Source organism: Tachysurus fulvidraco, chromosome 15, assembly GCF_022655615.1.
Source record: "Tachysurus fulvidraco isolate hzauxx_2018 chromosome 15, HZAU_PFXX_2.0, whole genome shotgun sequence".
Classification (NCBI taxonomy): Eukaryota; Metazoa; Chordata; class Actinopteri; order Siluriformes; family Bagridae; genus Tachysurus; species Tachysurus fulvidraco.
This window is the reverse complement of record NC_062532.1, coordinates 14965731-14984499: the sequence shown is the minus strand read 5'-3', so window position 1 is coordinate 14984499 and position 18769 is coordinate 14965731. Positions and strand designations below refer to the sequence as shown.

The 18769-nt window shown below is 37.6% G+C and overlaps 1 protein-coding gene across 3 annotated transcripts; it reads left to right on the top strand.

Annotated features, from left to right (window-relative positions):
- Window positions 1-171: 171 nt before the first annotated feature.
- Window positions 172-17761, top strand: cbx1a (chromobox homolog 1a (HP1 beta homolog Drosophila)). 3 transcript variants are annotated; one of them, XM_047800482.1, is made up of 6 exons: window positions 172-406; window positions 7610-7713; window positions 11745-11919; window positions 12456-12633; window positions 12819-12910; window positions 17220-17761. In XM_047800482.1, the coding sequence occupies exons 2-6, from the start codon at window positions 7665-7667 to the stop codon at window positions 17362-17364; spliced, it is 639 nt and encodes a 212-aa protein (XP_047656438.1). In that variant the 5' UTR covers window positions 172-406; window positions 7610-7664; the 3' UTR covers window positions 17365-17761. The 3 variants fall into 3 exon arrangements, with proteins under 3 accessions (XP_047656438.1, XP_047656437.1, XP_047656436.1); XM_047800481.1 differs by having other exon boundaries at window positions 12798-12910; XM_047800480.1 differs by having other exon boundaries at window positions 12792-12910.
- The last annotated feature ends 1008 nt before the right edge of the window (window positions 17762-18769 follow it).

The window sequence follows — 18769 nt, the reverse complement described above, 5'->3', positions numbered from 1 at the left end:
ATTTGCTGGGTCATAATAATAATTTAATAGTAAAATAATGTATAGTATCAATGAGGCTTAAAATGCAGCTCTAAGTGGGTCGAGACTCGACGACATCATCCAATTGCGGCTTGGAGGAGGGCTTAGTGTGCCATTTGGGACAAGGCCGCAAAGTGCGAGTTGCTTGTTAACATCTAGTGCCTTCTCAAAACTTCAACTCCCATGATTCCACCTTCATACGTCATCAGCCTCGGTCGGAATTGGCGGGTCGCAAAATCTTTTGTCTGGCCGAGTAACGAGTGTATTTCTGTAAAAACCTTTTCTTAAAACAATTTCAAACGCCCTGGGCTTCTTTTTAAATAAAAAAAATCTCATAAATTAGCACTCATTTGGAGTGTTGCTGTGCCGATATTTTATTCATCCGAAGGTAAGTCACGTTGTTTTGTCGCCATATTTTTTCTTTACTATCGTTAGCTCAGTGATAGACTGAATAATGTCTTCGGTCGCGTATGCAATGATTTACTGAACATTTTAACGTGTGGCAACTAATGTTATTTCCAGTGCTAAATAACTGCTCATGCACTTGTGTAAGTCAGTCAGCTGGTCCTGAAATTGAACTACTTCAGTCCGTGGTTGTGAGCTGCAGGTCAACATGGAGAACGAGGCGTGTTGTGTTCGCGCTAATCACTGTTAGCTTCTTGCGCGGGCCGAGCTAGCTTTTGTAAAGGGGCTGTATTGAGATACCGCGTTACTAAGCAACCACATTATGACAGCTCGTGTATTTTTTTTATTTAACGTTTTGCCGTCGTGGCTCTCATTTTATTGTTAACCCTATTGAGATATGTCTTAGGGCATTGCGATGAGTAAACGTAACCCAGCTAGCTTCAGTTGGTTCTGCCCACTCGCCCTGTAGAAACAAAGAAACGCCTCCTCTCCCGGTGCTTTTGAAAAACTGCAGGGGCGATCGTGTTTTTTTTCTTTACACAGGTCACAGATATGTGCCATGGCCTGTGTCATTGTATGGATTGTAATCGAGATTGCAGAATTTTTTATATTCTTTAATCGCTCATTACTAAACATTTAGCCTTTTTTTTTAGTGCGCAGGCGCGCCGGAAACATGGTTTCCTGCTTATAGAACAACTCAGAATACCAGCGTGAAGTTGCCTAGCCCCCCGCGCGCAAAACGTCAGCAAAATAGTCTCGTTCGTTTGTGCTCCGTTTGTTTATTTATTATATTTTTTTATTTTATTGCATAACATGAACCGGATCACAGTGTGTTCAACTATATTGTATTACGTTCATAGTAGCATAAAAGGAAACAACAGAAAGAAAAGGGAAAATAAATACATAAATAAATAAAAGAAAGAAAGAAAACTATACAGGGGGAAAACTTATTGTTCCAAAAAGAAAAGGATTAAAAAATTCTATACATCTGTTTCGCTTTTTTATTTCTTGCATCTTTTAGGGCCTCAATATTTTAAATAATATAATTTTAGGTTTATTATAACATTTCTGTTTGTGTATATGATATTTTCCATACATAATTACTAAGTTAATCACCAAATTTTGCTCCAAATCTTATTTTTATATAACAAAAATCTATCTTTACCAGATAGTCGAATCTTTAATTTTGTGAATTTGAATATTGGATATTCAATATCAATCCAAAACGATTCTGTAAATACACATTCAAAAAATATTTTTTTATGAATTCTTCTTCTGAATTACAAAAGACACATGTAGTTTCCATGTCTCTGAAAAATCTTGAGACTACTTGTCTTGCTGGATAAATTTATTGGTGAGGCAGTATTTACTAGGTAAACTCTAGACCTCTTTCCATTCAATCTGATTATACTTCGAGTTCCACAAAGGTTTGCATTTAGGCAACAATGTACTTAATTTTTTTTAATATAAAAGTGAAATTTTATATCTATAATTTTTACACCATTAATGCTTAACTGATCTGTATATAATGGAATAGGCTCAGAAGATATATTGCCTGATAAGTTGAATAAGACCACTAGGAATGGTATACTACTGCAAACTCTTTAGCAGTTACAGGGATCTTATAATGGTTTAGGAATTCACAGTAATTAAAGAGCTGTCCGTTATTCTTAAATAGCTGCATCACCAAAATTATACCATTATCGTACCAATTTCTGTAAAATAAAGATTTATTTTTAAACTTAATATATTTGTTGTTCCAAATTATAGAGTTGTCTGGACAAAAGTTCTGCTTAAAAATGAGCATCCATAATTAAAAAAAAAAAAAAAACGCTTTATCAGAACCTTGTTTACATCAAAATTACACCTCAAAAATTCTAAACCCCCCAATTTATCAAAAATTAATTCAGGGATGATATTCCAAATATTGTCTTTAGAGTTCAAGTAGTTCTTTAGCCATTTGTTTTTAAATACACAGTTAGCAGTATTAAAGTCAAGTACATTTAGACCACTATCTTAAATTGGGTTACATATAACTTCTTTTTAATAATGTGGTCGGTTTTTCCAGATGAAATAGAAAAAAATTGTATCTACCTCTTTTGTAACAGATTGTGGAACATCTAGTGCAAGAGATGTATACACTAAGCGTGACAACCCTTCAGTTTTAGATAATAATATTTTTCCTTTTAATGACAAATCTCTCATTAATCAGGGGTTTAATATTTTTTTTAACTTTCTTAATAATTGGTGTAAAATTTACATTTTTTCTCTCCTTTTGGTCCTTACAGATCTTAATAGTCCTAAATAATCTGGTTTGTGCCGGTGAAAGTTTCGTTTGTGCTGTTTCAGTATATTAAATATTTAACATTTTATTAGGTGGTCATTCTAAGGTCACTCCTAATAAAGATATATTATCCTTATATATTATTACTATAATATGTATTCAGACCAATATAGTAATGCATGAAAATAAGTTTCAACTGTACATGACATTTTTGAGTCAGGATTATTTAAGTGGGTAATTATGTTTTGCTTATCCCAGATGCCCAAGAAACCAACAGTTGACAGGGATTCCATTTTCACCGTCTTGTGTTCAGCAAAAGATGCCATAGTCCAAAATGGCAATATAGCTACGCCTATTCAGGTTGTCTGGACAGAGCTTAGTAAGCAGCTACAAAACAAGATTACTGCAAAGGCTCTATACACCTTTGTTAAATTAAACAGGCACAACATCTGGACCGCTTTAGGAATTTCTCACGAAAGTGATCATGAAACAAGTGGCAGTAGTGATGACACTGATTTTGAGCCAGGGTCCCTTTCCCCCAGACCAAAAGATTCCTGGACTTTTGATCTTGAAGTTCCATTTCAGAAATGGATTGAATTCATGCCTGAAACAGTAAAATACAAAAACAAGTTATCTATAACACAAAAAAGGGAATGCACAATTTTGAAGCGTGGCATCTGGAAACATGTGATAAATCATCAAATTTGGCAAGAAGTGAAATGCTTCTGCACATTTGTCTTTAAAAGAGCCAAGGTCTATCTATCAGCCACTGAGAAATACATTGAAATCAGAGGCAACTGTAAGGAGTGTCATGGCCACATTCACATAAAATGTGACGGAGAGCCTGAAATAAACTGCCCAGTGGTGCTCAACTGTTTAATTAAAAACACTGATTGTTCCATTCACACTGGCTGTTCCAAGCGTGCAATGTCCAGTAACTTGCATGTGCAGGTTTGCAAAGAACTGTGTGAGGGTAGAATGGAACCCCATGTATGGAGGGCATCGGAGGCAACCAAGCTGATGGATTTTGGATATCCTGAGCCAAGTCATCTGCCTAATTTGGCCACCATGCGCAAAGCAAAGCAAGAGAGAAATGACTTGGAGTTAGGTGACAAGGATCCCATTTTTTCTCTGCAAATGTTAAAATACAGTGAACCTCACAGTGGAAGCATTAAAGACATTGGACTGAACAAATTTTTCTGTCACTATTGGAGTCAAACACAAATGCACATGTACAAATCCTTATCAAAGACGTCTACTAACCCAGTTGTGAGTTTTGAAGCAACTGGCTCAGTAGTGAGGAAACTACAGAGACCAATTGGCAAATCTGGCCATATATTTTTGTATCAGGGTGTTTTGGCAGGGGATGAGCACTCAAGTGTCCCAGTGGTGCAAATGCTGTCAGAGAGACACGATGTTAACGCAATAACAAATTGGCTGACAGAATGGATACGCGCAGGTGCACCAACTCCAAAAGAGGTTGTGAGTGACTTTTCTCTGCCTTTGCTCGGAGCTCTGGTCAAGGCTTTTACTCCTCATCCTGATCTAAAGACCTACATCAATGAGTGTTATGGTGTCTTACTTGGTAAACAGTCAACAAAAGTACCACCTTGTTTTGTTCGAGTTGATGTTGCACATTGCATCAAGATGATCTGCCAGTGGGACTGCTTGAAGAAAAAAACGCATCACATAAAAGATTTCTTTGTGAGGTCAATGGCACAGCTTCTCATGTCACAGTCCATGGAGGATGCAAGAGAGCTACTACACAATATTACTATTGTGGCTCTCAGTGAAACAGAGGGAAATGACAGCTCTGGAGCCCCCAACATATCAGAAAGATGCAAGAAATACCTGAAAGCTCGAATTGCAGAAGAGTGTGTCATCATTCCAGATATAGAGGGTGAGGACCTGGAAAAAGTGGATCCATGTGAGCAAACACAGACAGACCTATGGCAGTGGGTGACAGACATATGTGAGGAGAGCAGGTCACTTGCCATGGATAATGGTGATCATGACAATGTGCACTTCCTCCCTGAGATTATTCCAAATATAATCTGGCTGGCAAATTACTTGCCACTCTGGACAGGGGTAATGATCCCTCACTTCCGAAGCACCAGCCTCACAGCAAGTTCTGCCAATGTTGAAGCAATGTTCAAAAACATCAAACACGGTCTTTTCGAGCATGAAAACTTGCCTATTTCGGTGGATCGATTTATTGCACGACATCTGTCCTTCATCGAAGGCAACATGTGGATTTGTTCTGCAAAACAAAAAGATAAGGTAAAAGGTGAAGAGGATGCAGCTTTTGGAACAGTGATCGTCACAGGAGCCAATCCACTACCCACTACAACTTCTAGTGTAGATGTTAAACCAGAAATGGAAGCTTTCTGTTCTGGGAAGTCTGATACTGTCACAAGTGTCCATCCGACAAATGAAGACGCTGTTGAAAACTGGAGAGGCCTAGCGGTTCCACCCAAAAAGAGTGACTGGTACTGTATATGTTTATATGCTTATTGGTGTGAGCATTTATGACCGTGTTACTATTACTACTGTTATTCACATCAGAACATTGAGTACCAAGTAAAAACTTGGAGTTTGTTACATTCCACATATCGCTGTGTCCGTTAAAAGCTGAAGGCGCACGGTAAATAGTGAATGCGACAATTTAATGTGATTTGGTTTGCTGTATGGATCTTACCTTGACTTGACTGAGTGCCCTTAGAATGACCACCTAATATTATTTTAATATTATAAAAAGCAAAACAGCACAAATGAAAGTTTTACCGGGACAAACCAGCACAAACGAACGAGACAATTTTTGTTGAATTTGGTGCATGTGTGGGGCTGATGACGTCATCGGCCAATAATTCAGTGTTTACTATTTAATAAACCAAAACAGCACAAACGAAGGAGACTATGTTGGGTGAATTTGGAGCATGTGGGGGGGCTGAGTGACCTAGATTTACCTATAATTATTCTTTTAATATCTAAAAAACCAAAGCAGCACAAGCAAAATTTTTGCAGCAACGAACGAGACTATTTTGCTGACGTTTTGCATTGGGTGGGGGCCAACTTCACGCTGGTCTCACGGTGCTTTTGAAAAACTGCAGGGGCAGTGTTTTTTTCTTTTTCTTTACACAGGTCACAGATATGTGCCATGGCCTGTGCTGCATTGTCTGGATTGCAGAAATTATTTTTATTTTCTTTAATCGCTCATTACTAAACATTTAGCCCTTTTTTTTTTTAGTGCGCAGGTGCGCCGGAAACATGGTTTCCTGCTCATAGGAAAAACTCAGAATGTGGGTTTTGTTGTTGAAATGCCGGTAGAGTTTAGAATGATGATGATGATATAACAATATTCAATAACTGAAATATTAACTAAAACGTGACTAGCATGTTCAAGTTGATGCACACACATTTACATTTCTGGTATTTTGCAGACACCTTTATCCAGAGATTTAAAAATCTGAGCAATTGAGGGTTAAGGGCCTTGCTCAAGGGCCCAGCATTGGCAGAATGTTGGATTTGAACTTATGACCTTCCGATCAGTAGTTCGACACCTTAAACATTAGGATACCACATCCCTCACACCACCATGTAAATGTGTACAAATAAACTGAAAGCAGAAAGATTTTTTTTTTAAATATTGCATTATTTTATTGCATTATGTTTGTGATTTTAACATTGGTGCAATAAGATACACAGTAATTATCGACCAGAATATCTTTGTCATGGCACAAGTACAATGTAATGTTATGCTATAAAAGAAATGAAGAATAATGCAATTTTAACATATGTATATATATCCTGTGTGCAACTTTACAATCAAAAACACTATAGATAGTATAAACCGTGTTTGGCAGCAATAGTGCAACCACTCAGATTTACAAACAAGCAACATGGGAATGTAGAGTTTATATAATACACATGGTAATGTAACATTTTAACCTATAGTCCACCTAATCTAATTGTCTAGTGGCTCTTCATAGGGTTTCCTCCTCTTATTCATTTTTGCCATGTTCTTGTCAGCCATCAACCGCCATATAAAAGATATTGGTTAACAAGTTTATCTTCAAGTAAAAAGAAATAATTTGATTCTCCAGCATTTTGTAATGTTTGATGCTACAGACTTCACTTCTGAAGGATTTCAGGCAATCCAAAAGTAGTTTGAAGGACTTAAAGACACTCACAAACAGTTTAATAAGGTAATGTGCAGTCTTGCATGTGGCACACGTTCGCATCACTTAGGTGAGCTTAATAAATTGATGTCAAGTCAAGATAAGTGGGTTATAGCTAGAGATGCTTAATTATGATATTAATCCATTAATAGCCAGCGAGGATGCCATTTGAAGAAAATATCTTAACTGGAGCCTGTTGAATTGACAAATTGTAGAGGCCAAAGCTGTGATTTAGTAAGCTGTGTAATTAATTACACAGCCATGTTAAAAACATTCTTTTTCTGGATAATTGCTGTGCTTGGGTGAATATCTCTGCTTTCGTAACCGTTAAAGCCAAACTGATGCGACTACAGATGCACAGTTTGCTGGTTTGGTGTTGGTTTAAAACCTGAGTTTAATTGTAACCCAGTCTTAAAATGTACATTTGAAGTACTGCACAAAACAGCATGAGGCAGTTTTTAAGCTGAAAGTGATTTATAGTCGACAGGAATTATTAATGGGTTGAATGTGGAGCTTGTGTTTGACGTACTATATTTTAAAAACCTGTTAGTTAACAATTTTTAAGTGATTTAAAATTTATTTTTATTATTGTTGTTATATCTGGTAGTATTAATGTTGTATGTCCTTACCAATCATATGTTTCTGCCTTGTTATTCTCCTCCTGATATCACTTAATTTATGAACCCCTTGACCCCTCCCTAATCTGCACTTTCACTCTGTTCAGCTCTTTTGACGTTGACAAGGAACCAGAAGGTTCCGCAGACTCTTCCCCGACGATTATGAGCCAGCCAACAGACAACACTAGTGATGCTGCCGGTGTCACCTCAGGTGTTGCACAACTTTCTATTACGCTTCACTCTCTCTGCCGTGTGTTTTGGGAATGGGGTGGTGTTGGTGGTGGTGATGTCGGTTGCACAGCCTATTTAAAAGTAAATTTAAATGAATTAGAATTGCTTTTAAATAACTTTCAGATTACCTACACTACTTTAGCATTTACATACTTCTATTTGTGCAGCTATATGTACAGTAGGAGCCAGGCCAGGAATCTAAATATAGATCCATTTTTCAATAGTCTTTTGGTCCTCCTTTGAATATGAATGGACATTTTGTGAAAATGTAAAGTTACATCTTGCACTAAATCTTTGTCTAATGAAACTGGGCTAAGATCTGGCTGTAATCTAAATAAAGCATGAGGATAGAAAATTGCTGATTGGTAGGAAATGCTAAAAATTAAAATTTTCCATAAACTTAATTTAACATGAAGGGACAGATGCAATATTTGCCATGGTCTGTACTGGCAGCAATGCAAATGCTCCAAAAACCTCATTTGAGGCAAAGAGTACCGGTTTACACAGTGTGCTTTTGGCTTCTGTATGGTGATTGTTTCTTTTCCGTAATACCACTTCATCTGCACTTTATTCTTTGATCATGGCTTCTTGCTATAGGCCACTTTAAGTTAAGTTGCTGAGTGGTGGCAGAGGAGGAGATATACCATTTTCAGTTTAGGCTTTGTGCTTTATAATGCTTGAAGTAAAACCAAACTAAAAACCACACACCCTTTTTTAATATTGCCATACAAAAGGTCATTAAAAATAGTGTTGTGTTTTTTATATATATATATATATATATATATATATATATACGTATATATATATATATATATATATATATATATATATATATATATATATATATATATATTATATATATACATATACATATGTATGTGTATATATATATATATATATATATATATATATATACGTATATATATATATATATACGTATATATATACGTATATATATATATATACGTATATATATATATATATATATATATATATACGTATATATATATATATAATATATATATATATATATATATATATATATATATATATATATATATCTGTTTGAAATAGGTATGTTTTTTTTGCCATCTATCCACTTCATGCTTGTTTTGGTTTCAACTTGGAACTTGAATGGACTTGATCAGGATTATATATGGTGATATAAGGACAAATTCAATAGTGTGTATAATTATTTTAAACTGACTTTAAGAGGCAAAACTGCAACTCTACAAAGAGCCAATAGGCTATGGTACAAGAAACAACTGAGAGACAAGAAAGCCAAATATCAGATGTGAGAAGCTGTTCACAGGACAACCTGGACATTCTACAAAACTAGGCTTTATTGAAGATCTCTCTGAAGAAAGCCTTTCAGGGAGCTGCATGAAATCCTGTTTGTAGTCAGGACGTAGGCAGGCATGAGGAAAAGTGTTCTCTAGTATAAAATACAACTTTCTGGCCTTGGCACTAGGTTTGGTGGTAAATCCAATGAGGATCAAGGGAACGTCATCCCCAGCACCAGTAGCAACACCACCATGACGTACGTGTGTGTGTGTGTGTGTGTGTGTGTGTGTGTGTGTGTGTGTGTGTGTGTGTGTGTGAGAGAGAGCATGAGCCAAATGAAACATTTTTGCAAGGATTGTTACTTAGAAATTTCAAAGATTTAAAATAAATAAATAAATAAACTAATAATGTGTTGCAATTTTAGAAGTTTAGGTTATACACAAAATGTTACTTTGAGCTATAAGCAAGAATATCACTTATATCATCTGAAACGCTTAATTTGTTGACTTTTTTTCTGCGTATCCGCTTTATCTTTGAATTAATTATAAATATGAGCACTTTGTGTTTGCTTATTTCCCAGTCATGTGCTAGTTCTGCTCTAAAGTCCCTTTCCCTGCCCCTCATTTTGAACTGAAAATGTAAAAGGTTTCCAACTCAGATTAAATTATAGTTATTGGTGGAAAGGAGCAATACTGGGTTCCTAACAGTAAAATTGTTGCTGGTTTAATGACATTATATATTTTACTGAAGACTTGGTGTTTAGCTTGACAGCCATCGGTCTAATACCCTGCGTTTACACTGCATGCGTAATTATTAGGCATATTTCTCAGCTACATTTTATTGGTGAGCAAATAGAATGGTCACTTTTGATCTGAAGTTTGTATTAAACATAAAAATAGAATGTTTATCCAAAATATATATATATTTTTTCTTTCTCTGGGGAAATTATTAGCATGTAAATTTATTATGCAACCACATGTTGAATACGTTTTTTCCACTTGTGACTTCATCCTGAAATTATTATTAAACATATAGCAAACATAAATGAAGTACCAAAAGACATTTTTGGCCCTTTAGAACATTTCAGTGATGAATATAGACACTCTAATTTTCACTAACTTTCCCGTGCCTTCTGTCCACTCAATCTGTTTCTTGATCTGCTTATGATCAATTCTAGCTGAAGCAGCCACCACAACTTTCCATAGCATGGTCACATAGGTGAAATTGTCTTGTTTTACACTTGAGAACCTCTCACTAGGGTCAGGTGAGGAAGAGGTCCAGGTCATCATTCTGCTGTCTTTGATTCCTTTCCTAGCTAGCCACACAATATTGTCCTGCTTAAAGATCAACTTCTTGAATGTTGATGTCTTTCTGTACCACTGCTTGAAGAAAGAGTCTTGTAGAAACAGCCCACAGCAGTACCCATTCTCCTCCTTGCTGGTGCCTGCCCCCAAGCTGATACTCTGTGCCCATTAGTGGTCCACTGATCCACTTAGAGTTGCTCTAATTTCATCGGTCTCCATAAAACCCATGAGAAACAGGTCTTCAGGTATTTCTTGGTCCAGTCATGATGGTTCAGCTTCTGAGTATCATTCAGTGGAAAAATGTGTTTCAGCCTTTCTTACCTTAGCCTAATCACCAAGCACTTGACCGCTCGCGCTTCTGGACACTCCAGGAATGTTGCAGTACTGAAACACTGGCACTAAAGGCTAACAGGGACCTGGCAATATCACACATTAGGTCTTTTTTTTTCCACCACACCACTCTCTCTTTTTCACCACACCACTCCCATTTTCCTGAGGTAGAGAAGCTGCCTAATAATTATGCACATCTTATATGCAGAATTAGCATTCTGTTTATATATGATTGGATTTGCACTTGAGTAAAATGCATAGAAATAATTAACCGATCATAGTACTTACTTGCCTAATAATTGTGTATTCATTGTAAATTGAATGCTAATAAGTTTATTTTGCTGTTTTCTGTAAAGCCTGCAGTAGTTTACAATGATGCTATATGCCAGGTCTAAAATGTGTTCTTTAACATCATGATGACATTGAAGCCACATGATGGACTTTAGATTCTGGGTTTGTGATTCCAGGGAATGTTTAAGTTCCTGCACTAGTGTACATGCTTTTCTTTACGACCAGCAGCTACTGCATCGGACACCTTGTACTAGGCATTGCTTGTTTAAAAACACAAAAAGTCCTAGTGCTATTAGCTACCATAAACTCTAAATGGCTTACAAGCTAAAAGGGACATTTTTAAAGCATCACTTATAAACAAACGGTTTTTTAGACTAGTTTGGGTATATTTGTATGTGGATGAAGGTTTTACTATTCAAAATAACAAATTTGCACGTCGTACCTACACAGCCAGTGTACATAGGGACATTTAATGTTCATGCTATCTACAAACTGCACACACAATCCTCAGGACTGAGTAGTAGCGCTCATACACATGATTGTTTTTTAATGACTTTAAATGATAGTTTATTGTTGTTATTTCACCAATAATTACATGTAAAAAAAAAAAAAAAAAAGCACAAATATGTGGACTTGTCGACAGATAAATGGAATACAAAACACAAACTTTGGCTTCAACCCTGCCCAGTGCTGCATTTCTTTTTATTGGATTGTTCTCTACATTTTAATCTGCACTAGATAAGATATATTCAAGGGAAACAAAAAGACAAAGCTAGACTCCATGTTCTTTTCTGTGCTTTAGAACCTGCACCGGCAACTGTCAAACTGGCATCCACCGGAGGAAAGAAGCACACCAAGAAGAAGGTGGAGGAGGTGGTAGAAGAGGAAGAGGAAGAATATGTGGTGGAGAAAGTTCTCGACCGGCGGGTGGTGAAGGGCAGAGTCGAGTACCTGCTCAAATGGAAGGGCTTCACAGAGTGAGTGAAGGCATTAAGGCTTAACCTTACTTCAAGGAAAACTGAATGACTTGCACATCATTTTGAAATACTTTTATGATCCCATCTTTCATTAAAATTTTGGTCCACATTCACTTTGGTTGATGGTTTCTTACATTACCCACTATACCACTGGACTACTAGCTAATGGTTTGGTGTGTGGGGGGATGTACTTTACCGATCCTTGAGGAAAATTGTGTTCTTGCAGCAGGACCTTAATTAACAAGAACACATACAATGTATGGAGAACATAGATTACATTACCCATAATAACCATAGTAAATATGGGTAAATAAATTCGTTGGGGTGTGGTAGCCTAGTGCTGAAGGTGTTGGACTACCGGTTGATAGGTCATGAGTTCGAATCCCAGGTCTACTGTGTTTTGGCATGGAATCTTTCTTGGAGTTACGAATTATTTCCCTGGTCATTTTTGCTTACATTGATGAACAATTCTATTTTATTAATATAACATTTTGAAAAACATTTGTAATGTTTTATACTTTTAATGTCCTATTTAGTGAGGACAACACATGGGAGCCTGAAGATAACCTAGACTGTCCAGACCTGATAGCAGAGTTCCTGCAGTCACAGAAGAAGGCAGTAGATGAGAAAAAAGATGTGGGTGGCAAAAGGAAAGTGGGAGAGTCAGATAACGAGACAGGCAGTGAAGACAGGCCTAAGAAGAGGAAAGATGAGGTAAGGAATGGATTTGCTTTATGGACACTAGTGCAAATTAACACTAGTAGGCTTAACCTACAGCATGTAAATAGTCTTTCATTATGGTTTTTAAGATAAGTGGTACTTTTTAAGTAATTGAAAAGCAGTAAACCCAAATTTAAATCAATGTATGAAAGTTGCAGGGATCTCCTATCCTGTTGCAGGAAAAGCCAAGAGGCTTTGCTCGAGGATTGGATCCTGAACGCATTATTGGAGCCACAGATTCCAGCGGAGAGCTGATGTTCCTCATGAAATGGTGGGTGAAGATATCTTTCTGTTCAGACAACATGCATCCCTGTTTGTCAGTCAAACAAATGAGTTATTAGAGCAGAGATTCTAGAGTTGGGTTCTTGGAGGCCAACATTGAGGCCATATATTAAGGTAGAATTATTATTATTAAAAGTTTTCTCATTTTGCCCTATTCACATATCAATGTAACCTCTTGATTTTTGCTATTAACAGCAAATTCAAGAATCAGACCAGGGTATATATTTTTTCCAGTCTTATATATAATACCATAATATACCATAATATACCATTATAAACACACACACTGCTCAAAAAAATAAAAGGAACACTTAAGCAACACATCCTAGATCTGAATGAATGAAAGTCTTATTAAATACAAAGTATTCTTTACATATTTGAATGTGCTGACAACAAAATCACACAAAAATTATCAATGAAAATCAAATTTATTAACCCATGGATGTCTGGATTTGGAGTCACACTCAAAATTCAAGTGGCAAAACACACTAGAGGCTGATCCAACTTTGATGTATTGTCCTTAAAACAAGTCAAAACGAGGCTCAGTAGTGTGTGTGGTCTCCACGTGCCTGTATGACCTCCCTACAATGCTTGGACATGCTCCTGATGAGGTAGCGGATGGTCTCCTGAGGGAACTCCTCCCAGACCTAGACTAAAGCATCCGCCAACTCCTGGACAGTCTGTGGTGCAACGTGGCCTTGGTGGGTGGAGCGAGACATGATGTCCCAGATATGCTCAATTGGATTCAGGTCTGTGGAACGGGCGGGCCAGTCCATAGCATCAATGCCTTTGTTTTGCAGGAACTGACTGACACACTCCAGCCACATGAGGTCTAGCATTGTCTTGCATTAGGAGGAACCCAGGGCCAACTGCACCGGCATATGGTCTCCCAAGGTGTCTGAGGATCTCATCTCGGTACCTAATGGCAGTCAGGCCACCTCTGGCGAGCACAGCCCTCCATAGAAATGCCACCCCACACCATTACTGCCAAACCGGTCATGCTGGAGAATGTTGCAGGCAGCAGAACGTTGGGCTGCAAGCACAACCCCAATCTGTGGACGTCGGGCCCTCATACCACCCTCATGGAGTCTGTTCCTGACAGTTTGAGGGTGGTATGAGGGCCCGACATCCACAGGTGGGGGTTGTGTGTGTGTGTACATGTATATATGCGCACATAGTGTCACTTGAAAGTTTGTGAACCCTTTAGAAATTCCTATGTTTCTGCATAAATATGCCAAAAACATCAGATTTTCACACAAGTCCTAAATGTAAGCAAAGTGAACACGATCAAACAAATGAGGCAATAATATTATAGTTCTTCATTTAATTATAGTGAAAAACGATCCAGCATTACACATCTGCTTGCAAATATTTGAACCTTTGATTTCGGTATCTGTTGTGATCCCTCGTGGAGCAATAACTGCAAGCGCCCAGTAACGTGATCAATCCTGCACAATGTCTTGGAAGAATTTTCTCATTTCTCAGTACAGAAGAACTTCAACACTCTGATTGTAGTGGGTGTCCTCACATGAACTGCTTGCTTCAGGTCCTTCCACAATTTTTCTTTTGGATTAAAGTCAGGACTTTGACTTTGCCATTCCAAAACATTATCCTTGTTCTTCTTTAATCATTATTTGGTAGACAGACTTGGATGCTTGTAATCGTTGTCTTGGTGTATGACCTATTTTCACTTGAGATGCAGTTCATAGACAGAGGTGTCCATCAGGACACAATGTCCTGCCATTTTCCTTTAGAATTCACTGGTATAATTCTGAATACACTATTCCATCAATGATGGTTAGCTGTCCTGACCCAGATGCAGCAATACAGGCCAAAAGCATGATACTACCACCACCATGTTTCACAGAAGGTATAAGGTTCTTATGCTGGAATTTAGTATTTTCCTTTCTCCAATAAGACTTCTCATTTTAAACCAAAGCGATTTATTTTAGTCTCATTCCTCCACATATTTTCTTTTCCAATAGTCCTCTGGCTTGTCCACATGATCTTTTGCAAACTTCATGGGTAGCAATGATCTTTTTGGAGAGTAGTGGCTTTCCTCACTGAAGGTTGTTCAGTGTTCACCTGATGGCAGACTCATGAACATTAACATAAGCCAAAGTAAAAGAGGACTTTAGTTGCTTAGAAGTTACTGTGTGTTCCTTTCTGACCCAACAGACTAATACAGGTCTGGCATTTGGAGTGATCTTTGTTGGTTGACCACTTCTGGGGAGGGTATCAACTCAATTCAGTTTTATTTGTCATACACATACATACAGAGTACAACATGCAGTGAAATGCTTTTTGCATCTGTCCGGTATTCAAACATAAGGAATGCAATTTGGGATAAAAATATAACTAAAACGAGGTAGATAAATAAAGTATAAACTATATAAGAAGAAACTATCAAATATGAAAATATAAGTGAAAAATAATGTATATACATAAATGCGTATGGTTTTTAATTATTGTCTTTGTGCAGTATGGTGTGTGTATAAAGTGGTACTGTGCTGTGCAAGTCCAGAGTTAAAGTGACAGTGCAAAAAGGTTTGCAGAAAAACAGTGAAGGGGAGAAGTCCAGTACTAGATCCAGATCCTGAGTGTTTCCTGATTTAGACTCGGAATGGCCTGCGGGAAGAAGCTTCTCCTCATTCTCTCTGTGTTTGCTTTCAAGGAGCGGAAGCGTTTCCCTGAATGCAACAAAGAAAAGAGTCCATTGTTGGGATGGCTGAGATCATTTACAATCTTCCTTGCCCTGGTCTGGCACCGCGTGTTGTCGATGCCCTGCAGGTCAGGGAGCTCGGTGTGTATGGTACGTTTAGCTGACTGCACCACCCTCTGGAGGGCTCGTCTGTCCTGCATGGTGCTGTTCCCGAATTAGCAAGTGATGCTACCCGTCAGGACGCTCTCAATGTTGCAGGTGTAGAAAGTCTTTAGCACCTGAGAGAGTTTGAAGTCCCTTAAGCATCTCAGATGGTACAGACGCCTTCTTCACCAGGGTGTTGATGTGACAGGACCAAGACAGGTCCTGTTTGATGTGAACACCAAGGTATCGGAAACTGTCCACTCTCTCCACTGGAGTCCTGTTGATGTTTAGCGGTTGGTATGACCGCTCCTGCTTTGTGCTGAAGTCCACTATCAACTCATTAGTCTTGCTGACATTCAGGAGAAGATTGTTCTCATGGCACCATCTCTCCAGGTTTTTGGTACAAATGGTCTTTATCTTCCTCCATTTGTACAGAATTTATCCGACTATAGATTTATGAAATCAAAACTCTTTGAAGATGATATTGTAACCTTTTCCAGCCTGATGAGCAGCAATAACTTTTTCTGAAGTCATCAGAAATCTCCCTTGTTTTTGCCATGATCCACTTCCATGAACCCGTGTCATGAACATTAGGCTTTGATATTTCTCTGTTCTTTAAATAGATTAGGGCACTCTTGGAGACCTGATTGTCATCTCATTGACTCTAATTTGACCTTGAATGTAAATACTAATCTTAGAGGTTCAAATACTTTTGCCCCTCACAGAGATATAATAATGGAACATTTTCCTGAATAAAAAAAATTTACCAGATGGCTACAGTCAAGCATGGTGGTGGGAGTGTCATGGTCTGGGGCTGCATAAGTGCTGCCAGCACTTGGGAGCTACAGTTCATTGAGGAAACCATGAATGCCAACATGTACTATGACATACTGAAGCAGAGCATGATCCCCTGCCTTCAGGGACTCTAGATTCCAATATAACTACCCCAAACACACCTCCAAGATGACCATTGCCTTGCTAAAGAAGCTGGGTTTAAAGGGGATGGACTGCCAAATCATGTATCCAGACCTAAACCCTATTCAGCATCTGTGGGGAAGCCTCAAACGGAAGGTGGAGGAGCACAAGTTGTCTAACATCCACTAGCTCTGCAATGTCCTCATGGAGCAGTGGAAGAGCTCCATGATGACAACCTGTGATGCCCTGGTGAACTCCATACCCAAGAGGGTTAAGGCAGTGCTGGAAAATAATGGTGGCCACACACAATATTGACACTTTAGGCCCAATTTGGACATTTTCACTTAGGGGTGTACTCACGTTTGTGGCCAGCGGGTTAGACATTAATGGCTGTGTTGAGTTATAGCTACAGCAAATTTACACTGTTATTGTACATGCTGTACACTCACTACTTTACATTGTAGCAAAGTGTCATTTCGTAAGTGTTGTCACATGAAAAGTTATAATAAAATATTTACAAAAATGTGAGGGGGAAAAAGTTATATGAATTACACCTGAATGTTTTCTCTGTTTGCAGGAAAAATTCAGATGAGGCAGATCTTGTGCCAGCAAAGGAAGCAAACGTGAAGTGTCCACAAGTAGTTATTTCATTCTATGAGGAACGGCTAACGTGGCACTCGTACCCCAATGAGGAAGAGGAGAAGAAAGATGACAAAAACTAAAAAGCAAGCAGAAATGAGCAGCATGGTTGTTATTGGCAGAGTGGCAGATATTGGTTTGCCTTTTTTTTGTTTTTTTAATAAACTTTTTAACTTTTGCCATAAATCTTGGACACTTGGAAATTGTGTAGAACACATACAGTGGTGGGGTTTTCTGGAGATTAAATATTAAAGAGTCTGGATAGCAACAGCAGAAACTCTTGTCCATTTAATCCATCTCCTTTCTCCCTTTTTTTTTGTTTTCTTTTGGGATTATGGGAAATGTAGTCTACCAAGCTGCAAGTCAATGTTTGTCTTAGATATGGTTTTATGTGAGTACACTCTTGCTGTTATGATGTGTTGTGAAGCATAGACATCAGTATTTTTTTAAGCAAGAATAAACTTATACAGTTCATTAATATTCTCTGTTTTTTTAATGTCATTTTTAAAAATACTTTTCACTGTCCAGGTCTTCACAGAACTTCTGTAGTACATTAATAGAACATTGAATACACTTTCAAAATAAATGTAAAAAAAAAAAAGAAAATTCTTTGTATTTACATATTTATGATGTCTGGTCAGTTTCGGTTTAATAATTATTGCAAAAGTGCTCACTTTTAATATTATCATCAAAGCAAGTTTATGGTCTCTCCCTACTTTCAGTCTTTCAGAGAGCGTAATTAATAGCAATTATAACGTTTATCCAAAGCCCAATACCTCTTGATGTTATATAGTGGTTGTTTTCAGGTCTGTTGCATTCATTGTCCACTTCTGTCATCAGCCTTTAGTTGCTGTAGTGTATTAAATGATGACCTGTTGCTTCATGCCATAGTGTAAACTGATAATGCTGTCTATGACTGCAGCATTATTTAACAATACAGGAACTAGATTTCATGATTTAAAAATGCATCCTGCTCTAAAAAGTGGAATCTTTGCGTGTGTACGTTTCAATTCCTGCATCTGCTGTGCTCTGGGAATTGTATTGATTGATTGAAGCTTCATATAAACTGAGGATGAAGTGGAACATGTTTTTAAATTAATATCTGCTTTGACTTTTACAACCTCTCGCTAAGCTTTGGAAGCTACTTTTCCTATAATCCTATCGCATGTTTTTTTGTTTGTTTAGTGGGTATAGATTTTGCATCTGGACAATTTACATTTAATAGATGGATGCAGTGGGCACAGGTGATCCACTGTAATGGAAAATGAATTACAGGGTTATCAAAGGTATGTGTGGCTCAGGCTAATGGTGACACATTAGCTTCTGAAAAATGGGTTAATCAACTTCTTTTTAAAAATAAATGAATAAATTCAAATTTTCACAGGTAAACAAGATTCAGAATTGCATCCCACTAGTTAAAAATGCTACTTTCTCATTGTTAGTGAGTAGATAGCACATTGGATATTTGTGTTATAAGACACAATTAGT